This window comes from Dendrobium catenatum, unplaced genomic scaffold (assembly GCF_001605985.2).
Source record: "Dendrobium catenatum unplaced genomic scaffold, ASM160598v2 fragScaff_scaffold_1243, whole genome shotgun sequence".
Classification (NCBI taxonomy): domain Eukaryota; kingdom Viridiplantae; phylum Streptophyta; class Magnoliopsida; order Asparagales; family Orchidaceae; genus Dendrobium; species Dendrobium catenatum.
In genome coordinates this window covers 100962-114105 of record NW_021319705.1, presented here as the reverse complement: position 1 = coordinate 114105, position 13144 = coordinate 100962, and the positions used below count along the sequence as shown (strand labels likewise).

Genomic DNA, 13144 nt, shown 5'->3' with positions numbered 1-13144 from the left:
ATAAAAATGATTGTTAAGAATAAAAGACAATAAAAATAAAATTAAAAAAAAAAACATTATTAACGCTCAAGTGCATTTAAATACTATTAACGCTAAAAGTTTAATTTTTTGCAAATATTCTTATCTATTTCATGTAATTGAATATCTTAGTTATTTCACTAATGAAGCATTTTTAAATTTCAAATCTATTACACTGAACTAATTATATCTATGAATACTAATATTTAAATAAGTTCAAACGATTCATGTAATATTATGGGTTTTTTTTTTTTTTTTTTTTTTTTTTTTGCATGTTAAGATTTTACATGAAAGTTAATCATCCTATTAAACTTCTTATCATATATTATTGACTGTTATTTTAAGCAAGGTGCATAACCTAACTTTCATGACCCAAATTTATCATATACACGGAAAATAGAATTATATATATGTATACACGGAAAAATATGGCATTCATCATTTTCCTGGAAGAGTAATATTTTCTTTAGGCTTAAAGTCAGTGGTGACAAAAAGATTTATGTAAACGATATCCAATTTTAAAAATTTGACTATTGATACATCCTCAAAAAATTATCTTGATCGGGCACATATCTCGAGGCAAAATCAAAGTTGGAAACTTCCGAAATTCAAATTGGGGTCATCCAAACTCCGATTTCAGCAAACTTAACGTCTCGGAAATACAAACCCCACGACACCAAATTAGACTCAATTCGAGCCCAAATGAGTCCAAATCAAGGATCTGAAGCACTGTTGGAAGGTTCGAACCACAATTTGGATTACCAAACGGTTTCCAAATGTGAAATTCTTATAGTCGAATCGAGCAGCTCGACGAGACAAATCCAACGAGCCCAAGATTGCCGAATTCCGACATCATTAAAACCTTCAAATGTCTGACTAACGGTCTACATCAAGGGATTCAATATCAGTCATCCATCCAAACCACTCCCCATTTGCCCTTTGATCCTCCTATTTACGAGTCATGCCACTCTAGGAAATCTATAAATAGACCACTCCTCCCTCTTGAAAAGGGGGACCTCCAAGCAATAGAGCAAGAGAGAGATAGGATATCGCTCTTACCTCCTCGCTCATCGACCACCGCCTGAGTTCCACCGGTCCACAACCTGAGGGCCTAAGCTCCGCCGAACCACCGCCTGACGTCGGACTTCTATCAGACCACCACCTGAGACCCGGACTTCCTCCGGACCACCACCTGAGACCCGGACTTCCTCCGGACCACCACCTAAGGGCCTGAGCTCCGCCGAACCACCGCCTGACGTCGGACTTCTCCTGGACCACCACCTGAGGCCCGGAATTCTGTCTGGCCACCACTTGATGCCCAAAGTTCTACCATAGTACTGCCCTACTACAACGGCCTTTCTGACCCCAATCTATGACAAATTATGATCTTTTGGACCCCCATCTCCGGTCGACTATTTTTCCTTCCGACCTTCGTCGCCTACTACGGTCCTTCCGACCTACATCGCCAGACAACGGTCTTTCTAACCTCGATCTCCTGTATACTACAGTCCTTCCGACCTACATCGTCGAACAACGATCTTTCTGACCCCGACCTCCTGCCTATTATGGTCTTTCCGACCTCAATCCTATCAACTATGGTCCGACCGACCAAACAAACATGTCAAGGTTGATTATTGTAACTCCCACCATGTAATGCGTTATATATAATGTACATTTGTAACATTAAGCCAAAGCATTCTCCCTAAGAAGGACCTCATTTGTAATTGACTGCAAATACCAATGGATTCATTCAAATTGGGCTAGGCCCAGTGGTTTTTCCCCCTTTTTAGAAGTTTCTCTTATGTACGCTACACACTCTCTTATCTATTTGTGTGCTGGATCTTCATAATGCTAAGACGCTAAACTTTATATTTCTCTATCGCCGTGAATACTCCAAGTCACAACAACTTTATATGTATATATCAATTAAATTAATTGACATTCACTTGGCTATTCCACATAATTCTTGCTGTTCCTAAAGCCTCTTTGCTTAGTGTTAAGAACAAGTATCAAAACAATGCTTGGAAGTGCAAACCCGCTCTTCATCGCTTGGAATTTTATTTAGTATGAGTTGTTAATTTCCATTGCAATCAGAAAACAACGGGAGGCAATTACTTTTTTCCTTCTAATTTTATTTTTGGGTGCTTGCACAGATGATGGCAGTAGAGGGGATTTGAACATATTCTTCTCTCAATAACTTGCATTACATAGATTTAACGAAAGATGTACTGAAAATTGTAGAGAGGGAAATAAAGCTGCAGATTTATGCGCCAATTATACTATATTGGGATTTTTTTTTTTTTTTTTTAGAAGATATGTTAGAGAATAATTTACCTCCTTTTTTTAATTTTTTAAAGGAGGAAAGTGATAGAATAGCTGCCACATATTAGCTTGTAATAATTTTCTTTTAATGCATTTTGCAATTTTTAAAAAGTTTCAAAAACCTAAAATACAATTTTCATCACCAAAAAATAAAAAAAACTTGGTTAATATATGGGAGAAATTGTACACGTTGGACATTATAAACAATTGACCTGAGAAATTGCTGTAGAATTACCTAGCAAACAATCATCTACATTTATGTGATTCTGTTCAAACGGATACTCTGATTCTTATGGGGCATCCTTCCAATGGGAGAAATCATCTGTGGCATTGTCATCCCGCCAGAAACAATTATCTCTGAGTAGAATCCAAGAAGAATCAAATTAGATGATTATCTATAACTTTACAGCAATATCCCGCTGTAAATTATGATGATCATGTTCACATTTTTCACAACTGCAAAGATAAGTATCGATGGTAAATGAAGAAGAGCAGAAATAAATCACGCTTAAATGACAGAAAATTAAGCATATAAGACTGGGTTTTTTTTTTTTTTTTTCATTTGTGAGTTCATAAAGTGAGTGTATATCATGATGTAGATGAGGATCTAATCCAAAATATTGGCAACAACTACTAAGACTCATATCAACCACACTAATTGGTACCACAAGCATATGAGAAAAGTTAATGTTTCTTTGTAGATATATTCATATCACTCATAGACGACATCTTTTGCGAGGTGGTTGAAGTGCATCCAAGGAATGGACAGAAATATAGTCAAACTAATGATTACTGAAAAAGTATGAGTATCACACTTCAAATAATCACTTATCCACAGCAATCTACATAGCATTCAAGTGGCAATATCATGAGATCTCCAAAAGAATTTGCTTAAATCCATTCATTAAATTTTCCCTTGCTCTCTGATAGATCTGGGAGTGCCCACCCAGACACAACTAGCTACAACTCTTTCAAATCTTGACGACAATCGAGATAACTCACACCAGATAAACTACTTATAAAGCTACAAGTTAAAAATATCCTTTCTGTTCATATAGTAGAGCTCATTAACTGTAATCAGCCATGTTTCCTAATAAGATTGGGTCTAAGATCTACCACAATAATATTGCACGCTTTAATGGTTTGAAGGCATCCTGCAAAACAATCAGGATCCTAGTTTGGGGTTAGCTTAGCTTTCAATTATAAATGAATAGGTATGATAAAATCAATGTCAGAATAAGCATATAGACAACATAGAATTCCCATCAAATTGTATGTAAAACATTGAATAAAAGGTGTGTTTCGTAAACAGCAACCAACTTAAAGTTGGGAGTTGGAACGAATTAAAATATTCAGCTAATACATATAATTAGCTTCCCAAAGCAAAAAAGAGAACTGATTAGATTTTTCAATACAGGTGCATCATGCTTGCAAGAGGATTATTCCGCTCCGTAACCAGCTCCTGTCAGCAACTTCATTAAGCAAAGGAGCCAAGCTTGAACTATGCGGATAATTTAGAGGTTTTAACAAATCTTGGGCCAATCATTTTGCACTTCTTATTGCTCCCAATCTACGCCACCTCTTTCTAGCCACATTCATTTTATCTAATCAGCTTATTAGCACATCTACTCCTAATGTACATGCCTAATTCGCCTTATCAAATCTTCAGAGACCATTTGAAGTGGAGAATGATGCTTCTGCATATGCACTAGACATCAATTTAATGCAATAAGGGAAACCTACAAAAAAAATTTCATTTGTTTTTTTTTTTTTTTTTGGGGGGGGGGGGCAGGGGGGTGTAAACTCAACACATCACATACATAAGCTTCAAACCCAATGCCCTTTAGTTGATAACCAAACCAACAAATCAAGATGAGCTGTGTTTTCGAGATTTTGTTGAATGCTCAAAATAATCATCCAAAATATGATGATGAACTCACACACTGCAGAAAGCTATTTCAATACCTACAGGCACATTCAAAGCTCCAACAAGTGTGAAATAAGAGTGGATGACATATTTGCAGCAATTTGGCTGTCATCTGATACAACAGGTACTGTTGAATAAGATGGATGATGTGATTTCTCAACCACTACTGGCACTTTTTCACGATAATGTAGCTACAACCCACTTAGCATTATAGGAGTGTGATGACCGCTACAAAGTTTGAGGAGGACACCTGATATATTTTGGAAGTAACTCAAGATAAAAAATACAATGTCAGAAAGAATTTTCTTCTAAAGAAAATCAAACTTTTTTATTCCTAAAGGTGCTAAATGGGTGAAGTGGATGCACATTTCTGACGGGGATTGGATATTTTGTAGTAACCATGCTTCTCAATTTGCAACGCTACATATATTGGTTAAGAATACATCTCATGTACATAACTTCCTAGAGGGTCATACGCCGTTGCACATCAAAGCCCTCAAAATGGAAGCAAGATTTATACACTAAAATACCGGCCATCTCAATTATGGGAAAAGCATTTCCATGAACCTATTTGGAAGTCTACCAATGACCTGCAGTGGTCATAGCTACATGTTAATTGTAATGGACAGGTTTTTGAAGATGATAGCACACGTGGCATTCAAACAAAGCATCATAAGAGAAGTAATAGCTAATCTCTTTTCCTAAAAATGTTTGATACACTTCGAACTTTCGAGCTCTGTTAATGTAGTCAAACATGATGGATACTCAATAGTTAGCGGAAATCATTGGGATTCATGATAAAGAGAAGCATAATCTTCAATCCTTATAATAGCAACCAAATTAAGGTTGTCAACAGTGGCATATATATCGATCATATCCTACTTATTCATCACTCAATAATTTAGAGCCGTTAGGGAATATACAGGCTCTGATCATGGCCGTAATTTAAAGATGTCATTTAGCGGCAAAACCACTGGGTCAGAGGGTCCCGGCTATAACCTTTTACCTGTTGCGTCATTTGGTGGCAAAACCACCTGTTAGAGGACATGTTTCATTTCCTTATTGCAAGAGATGATTTGAGAATGAATTCTACTTATACTCTCGACTAGACATTCGCTCTTTGTGAGCTAAAATAATTTCAAAATCTACGAACCTCAAAAAACTATTGCGAAGGGTAAATGAAACTTTTTCTTTAAGTGTTAGATGATTAATTTCATTTTTTTTTATATTAATGGAAGTTTTGAAGTTTTTGGTAGAATTTAAAGATTAACTCTTCTGATTGATTTTAGCATTCAATACAGTCATCATCGTGGTGACATTAAAGATAATTTAGATGCTTGTATTTTATAAAAATTTGTGAAGTATTTTAAATGCTTGGGGTCCCCTCCTATTGAGATTTTCCATCAACACGGCCATCATCGGGGATTATTTATTGGTATTCATATTTCATTAATTGGACCTTATCAACTCTATTTTCTTGCAAATAGAAGATTGGGTGCAGCTCTTAATTTTTGAAGTTATGTAGATTTCAAAACCCAGGATATTCATTTTAATATATGAATTTTCCTTATAAGAAACCTTGAAGGTCTAATATGAACGGATAAAATCAAATACTCCAGACAGTGCTAGGACTGTATTTGTTCTATGGTTCAAGTCATGTTAATTATGGTCCATTCAAAGAATGATCGAACTTGAACTTAAGTTCATTTTCCTGACCCGTGCAGCATCCTCAAATATCACGTATGTACATATATCACACTCATCGGAGCCCATGCGGGTATATGCTTTTGAATGCAAATGGTAGCTATTTGTATGCAATAGAGGGGATGTATATGGCATATATGCGTGTTCACAAACACACTCATGTATTCATCTACATGTTAACATACTCGCATATATATTTGTATGTTTGCATGTATACATGCATGTAAACATATATATTTGTGCACTATTTGACGTGTTTGCATGACATTTTTGTATATTGCATGGTGTGTAAGCATGTGACACAATAAGTGTGTATGATATATGCAGGTATACATGCACATTTGCACAAGTATTCGTATGTTTGCATGCTTGCATAAGCATTGTCATATTTATATGCGTACTTGTGTATATGCATATGTATTTGCATGTTAAGAATGTGTGTATAATACACTTACATGTTGCTCATATATTTGCATAATGCGTTTGTGTGTTAGCTTAATGCATTAGCGTAGCGTATAATAAATTTGCATGTTGGTATTGTGCGTTACTATGACAATAAATTTTGCATGTTGGATAGTATACTTGCATAACATGTTCTACATACTACAGCGTATATATACATACTATGATTGCATGTAATGCACCATCACGGCGTAATGTAATTTGTATATTAAATAATATGCTTACATAATATGTTTCATATGCAGCAATGTATATGTGCTTAGTGAATTTGTATGCTAGGTGAGAATGCTCATAACATATCTACTCATAATTAATTGCATGCACTTATGGTGTATTTGTGCTATGCACTTGTATGCTTCCCAGAGCATTTGCAAAGTGCATGTGCATATTCTGAATGCATTAGTATGCAATTCAATGCATGAGGGGTGTTCTTGAAATATTCAAATATGGTTAATTATGCAAATGATGATTGTTTAAAAATACGCAAAATTCCATTTAAGGGCCAATGAACGTATTATGTTTTCTTGCATGAATGTTGCAGATCCGATTAAATGGAGGCTAGTTAGGTTTTGTTTATCGTGCATAGGTGGTGTTATTTAAATCATTTAATCTTTTACATGTTATTTTCTCAAAATTTAGTCTCAAAATTTAGCTAGTAGTAGTGTATGACTTCTTGCAAATGAGCTACACAATGCGTCACAAGTCCTTCACCTGTCATTCATAAGTGAGCTAATTTATTCGACATGATGACCTGGCATTAGCAATTTATTGTTTCTTTCCACCAGAAATTCGTAGTTTTCACTACAAATTCCCTGCTTCTGCTTGCAAGTGAGTCATAGAGTTTCGCTACGAGTCGCTCGTTGCTTCTTGCAAGCAAGCTATCATGCAGTATCAAAATCAGTTAATATTGATTGTGGGCAAGCAGCAGTCATTCAGAAGCTACTGGTTATAGTATGTAGGTGAACTGCATCCAACGTGAATCTTCCAATAGTACTAGTAAGTGGGACTACCATGTGCATTTCAATTTTACACTCTCTACTTATGGACAAGCCACATTCACCACGGGTTCTCCATTTTAACTTGTATGTAGGCTGTTATATACATGATGAGTCATTTGTTGTTACTTGCAAGTGTTGCAACGGATCATTCCGCTTCCTACAGTAGGTTGTCGTGTGCATCACAAATCCTCTAGTGCTGGTCATAGGTGCTTGCATTCTATGCAAATTTCTAAACTTTTGCTCGTAGATAGTATGTTCTATCCACTTTTATGTTTATAGGAAAAACATCATGCTTATTTTCAACTGAATGTCACTGATTGTTATGTGGAATGCGTTTGTCTTGAACTCAACAAACACATTTTGGTTATCAAATCATCGCATTCATTGCATATCAACTGTCATTGTTTGTAGAACATTAGCTTATTCATTTGCAAACTAGCTCATATTGATCATAGAAAGGTAGTTACATCAGTTGCATATTCTCTATGCTTTGTTCATAAACATATCCTAGCATTCATTACAATCTTCTTGTGTATGCTTGTAGGTAGTGTTATTGTTAGAAGACAAGTTAGCATGCTTGTGTTAGACCGATCCATCTGGTCCTACGGGACCGGTCCGTGCAAAACAAGTGGAGAAGTTCTGCCTCCTGTACGCTCGATCCAATCGCCCAGGTTTGATAGAGCTGCTTATGAAGGTATTTGAAGAAAGTTAGGAGGGAAATTTCAAAGTAGAGGTTGTTTAGAGATTTCCTTTTGGATTGTATGCATTAAATAGTTTGTTTTCCTAGGGTTAAGGCATCTTGAATTTGACTGAAATTTGATATCTCTTAGGTTTTTCGGCTCTAACGGCATCTAGAGATTTGGGAGAGATGGATCCTCCTCTCGATTAGAAGATCAATTGTATCTTGCTATATTTCTACCGTTAGTTTGATTATTACAATTCAAACTACTGTTTTCAGATTTTTTCCATTGGATTTGTGGATCGTTTTCACTGTTTTTGTGAAAATCGTTAGGGTTTACATATGAACTTCAAGTATTTCCTAATAATTTGGTATCATATCAGATTTTGAGACTGTTTGGGGGATTTTTCCGAAAAAAAAAATAGCGACTGATTGTTAGTCGGAAAGGGGATGTTTAGTTATTTATTAAAATTAAGATTCATATTTTTAGTCCAACAAAAATCCGAGTATCAACGGCATCCAAAAAAAGTAGATGCGTTAGAGAAACGCCTCGAATGGGAGATCAGACAAATGAAATATGAAATTTCATATCTACAAACTAAAGTTTCATATTTAAAAAAAATAAATTTTAGTCATCCATGATAAGATCGATTTAAACTTTTCTATCCTGGGGGAGATGTTAAAGAAAGTTCTCGAGGGTCAAAAACAATGTCGCCGAAGGTGAGGGAAGTCACCGACAACCAAGGAAGTCGAGAAAACCCTAAGACAATCAGATGAAAGGAGGATAAGGAGGTGGAGATTTCAGAAGGAATAGAAAAAATACATCGCCTAGGGCATATTCCCACGGAGGAGTCCGGAAGAGAGTATGTGGAGAGGCGTGAAGGGATTAGGCATGAGTGGAGGGATGTTGAACTTGAAAGAAAAGGGGCTGAATTTGAAAGGCAAGTACTTGATTATAATCGAAGAGATGTCGAATTTGAAAAGACGGGGGTTGAATGTGATCGAAGGGGTGCTGAATTTGAAGGGAGAATGTGAGTTTGTGATGAAAGGTTTGGGTGTGAGCGGAGGAAGGATGATTGGAACAATTGGGAGGAACCACCCCCTTGGGGAATGGAAAATTTTGGAGGAAGCAAGGTTGATGGAGGAGATCTGAGAGTGAGGAAACTGAAAATGCCTATTTTTGAGAGAGATGATGCACATGGGTGGATCTACAAGGTGGAAAGGTCTTTATTGTCAATAGGTTGAAGGAGGAGAGACTAACAAAAGATGACCTATGCTTGGAAGGGAAGGCTTTAGTTTGGTATAAGTTGAGGGACGGGACATGCGACGACCAATACGAAGTTGGAGGGAGTTCAAGGATTGTCTGTTAGAACTTAGAACGATTCCGAACCGGCAGAGGAGGAGAATTCTACAAGCAGTTCTTCTCCATGACACAAGATGATTCAGTGATAGAGTATCGGGAGAAGTTTGAGTACCCTGCTAGTTGATTAGATCGTCTTTCTGAGACCATGCTAGAGAGGAACTTCATGAGGGGACTGAAACCAGAGATTCATGCAGCAGTTAGAGTGATGAGACCTCGTGACTTGGGAGAGGCTATGGAGCTAGCTTAGTTGGTGGAGGATCGGAGGCACCTGAAGAGAGGAACAGTAGGTAGCAGTTTAGTAGGCTCGTACAGGATGACCACCAACTTATCGGCATCCAAGGAGCCAACACCGAATACTTTTTGGGGGACTTCCAAGGAAAAGAGTATGGGAGGAAGACTTGGGGACTACTTCAAGAAGCTCACAGAAATGAAATTACAGGAGAAGAGGGCGAAGGGGCTCTGTTTCAGATGTGACAAAAGGTGTACTTCAAGGAACAAGTGTAGGGACCGAACTCTTCAGGTTCTTGTCATTTGTGATGAAGATGGAATGGAGGAGTGTGTCGTCTTTCCACCTTGCGGGTAAGGTGGGTCTTTTGGGGGGGGGGGGAGTATTGTTAAACCGCTCCATTGGACTGGTCCAGCCGGTCTTACGGGACCAGCCAGTGCTAGACAGGCAGAGGAGTTCCGCCTCTTGTATGCCCGATCTAACTGCCTAGGTCTAATAAAGCTTCTTAGGAAGGTTTTAGAATGGAGTTAGTTGGGAAATTTCAAAGTAGGGGTTATTTAACAGAGCCCTGCATTGGGCACCCATACCCACACCCATCCATGTCCCCACCCATACCGAATGGATATGGGTGGGTATGGTATGCTCATTTAGACTTATGGGTGGGTATGGGTGGGTACTCAATATGGTGGATAAACCTAAAAAATGCATAAACATTATTTTAAAAGTGAAAAATGCATACAGACTATTCTAAAAGAATTAATAGACTTGCACGTAAAGATATGATGATATATTCTCGATTAGTGTGAGATATATACTTTTATATCTTAAAAAAGAGGTCTGTACTTTTATATCTTAATTTTTTAGTATTAATTTCATGCAAGCAGGAGTGCAGGATGAATGAAGAATTTAAGATGGCATTGCCTACTCAAGAGGCGATTGAGCGCGAGCTCAAGAGCAACAAAGACGATGCCGAATTTTATATCACTGATAATGTCACAAGGACATCAAACATCTGGACTAGATTTGGAATCAACTGCCACTGCAGCGGTACCACTTCCATCTTACTCGAGCTAACTGCATGCAAGGCCTGCAAGAAGACGTTTATGCACAATAAGACCACCGGAACCAAGATGATGGGTTTGCACAAATGCGTCATGCAACAATCTAATGTCGGACCCACCAAACAGTTCTTTAAAAAGCACGTGCCCACGATGAAGGAAAAAGCCAAGATGACGATGGCTGCGTCCAGCTTCTGCGCGAAGGACTTGCGCCCATTTGAAGCCTTGTCTGAGTTGGGCCTCAACAAATTGATCCAAAAAGCGCTATATACCGACATTGCTAGCTCCGGCTGCATTCTCATTGAGGATCTGCTTGCCCATCCGGTCACGGTCCGTCGCCATGTCACAAGTTGTGCTCAGTCAGGTCGCGAGAGGCTTGTCGCTATTCTCAAGGAGCACTTCGAATTAGGTGTTGGTGCGGCGTATACATTCTTCAAAGCAAACCATTCTACCGATACCAGCACGATCCATACATGGCTAACCTGTTCAAGATGATTGATTCCTGCAAGAAACTCGTCGAGTACTTCAAGTGCTCGAACCTGCAGAGCAAGCTAACCAAAACACTAAACAAGAGAATGTCACGCGTTGGAACTCGCTGGTACAGTGCCTGCGTAGCATCCTTGACATGCTGGATGAGATCGTAACCGTTCTATGAGAGAAGAATGCGATCCACAAGCTGGGTGCCATCCAACAAGATCTTTTGAACGAGTTCACTGTACTCCTTGAGTTGTTCCAACATGCGACGCTGGCGTTGGACGTATTCAAGCGCCCAACGTTGCACAAGGTCGCATTTTGGCGCCATCGTCTACAACAACATATGAAGCTGGTTCATGTCGACATCATGGACCCGAACAATCCACGCAAAGTCAAGACGAAGAAAGATTTAGATCCGATAATCTCCCTCAAGGAGATCATCCAGCCCATCTTCAAGGAGAAGTTCGTGCTCCAGCCCATCCATGTCGTTGCGATGATGCTCGACCCGATCATGAAGACGCGTTTGCATGGGTTGGGTATCAATGCTGATCATATTGACGGGGCCAAGGAGAAGTTGAAGGCATACATGATCAAGTACGGCCACGGCCTTCACTCTGTCACCGATAAAGATGACGATGACGATGGAATAAGGCCACCCCCGGCTAAGAAGGCACGGATAGACACCACCGCTTCCTACTCAGTTTACGATGACTTGCTTGAAGATGATGATTAGCCTGAGATGACCGCCACCATTGCCCCTAACAACTTGCAAGTCAGAGCCGGTCTAGAGTTCACAGCCTACATGGCGCATAGGGTCAGCCCACAAGAACAGAAGATGTGCGGCGACGAGGACGGAGAGTTATACATCCTGAAGTGGTGGGAGCTCATGGGCGTCAAGACGTTTTTTATCATGACACTCGTCACGCGCTCTATTTTATGCATTTCGGCCGCCAACGTCATGTCTAAGAACAACTTTTCAGACGCCAGCAACACACTGACTAAGAAGCGCAGCATTATAAAGCCCGCACGTGAATGATCTATTGTTCTACCGATCGAACGATGACTTGTGTGGCTTGTTAACACATTAATCCAATGCACCGCAAGCATATATAACATATTGTGCTGCACTCTAACTTGTCCCCTACATCATTATATAAAACCATGTATTTTATATTACAAGCATTTGGGGAATATGAAAATACTTTTATTCTTGTTATTGTCTTCTACCTTTCAATTCTCTGCAGGATTTCTTTTACGTCTAAGGTCGAGCAACACATGGGTATGGGTGGGTACGTCATCCTGAAAAATATTATGAGTGGGGGTGGGTGGGCGAAGCCAGCCCACACAGAGAGTGGGTACCCAATGGGTACTCGATCGGGACCCTATGCAGGGCTCTGCTATTTAGAGATTTCCTTTTGGATTGTATGCATTAATACCTTTGTTGTCCTAGGGTTAGGGCAACTTGAATTTGGCTGGAATTAGAAATTTCTAAAGCTTTTGGGCTATAACGGCGTCTAGAGATTTGGGAGAGATGAATTATCCCCTCGAATAGAGGATCAATTGTATATTGCTATTTTTCTTTCGTTTGTTTGATTATTGCAATCAAAATTACTTTTTTTTTATTTTTTCATTGGATTTGTGGATCATTCTCGTTGTTTCAGTCAAGATCATTAGGGTTTACTTGTGAACTTCAACTATTTCCTAATAATTTGCTCGGAGTTAAATGATATTTGCTGCATATCTTGGTCATCAGTTCATCACACTCATTGCATATCAACCTCCTCTGCTTGCAGGGGATTAATATATTTTCTTGAAATTGAATTGTTGTTGACGGTGGGGATGTCTTTGCATTCATTGCATGTTGATTGTAATTACTCATAGTTGGACAGTTGTGTGCATTTCAAATTCATGCT

At 38.7% G+C, this 13144-nt stretch overlaps 1 protein-coding gene across 2 annotated transcripts in view; it reads right to left on the bottom strand.

Annotated features, from left to right (window-relative positions):
* Positions 1-2473: 2473 nt before the first annotated feature.
* LOC110116398 (protein LIKE COV 2) overlaps positions 2474-13144 on the bottom strand; it is a 54404-nt gene continuing 43733 nt past the window's right edge. The window contains exon 7 of one of the 2 annotated variants that reach the window (XM_020849942.2): positions 2474-2697. In XM_020849942.2, the coding sequence (XP_020705601.1) occupies positions 2597-2697 (101 nt within the window). In that variant the 3' untranslated portion in view covers positions 2474-2596. Of the gene's footprint in view, positions 2698-3114; positions 3495-13144 lie in introns of those variants that run through there. The other variant, XM_020849943.2, reaches the window with a different exon arrangement.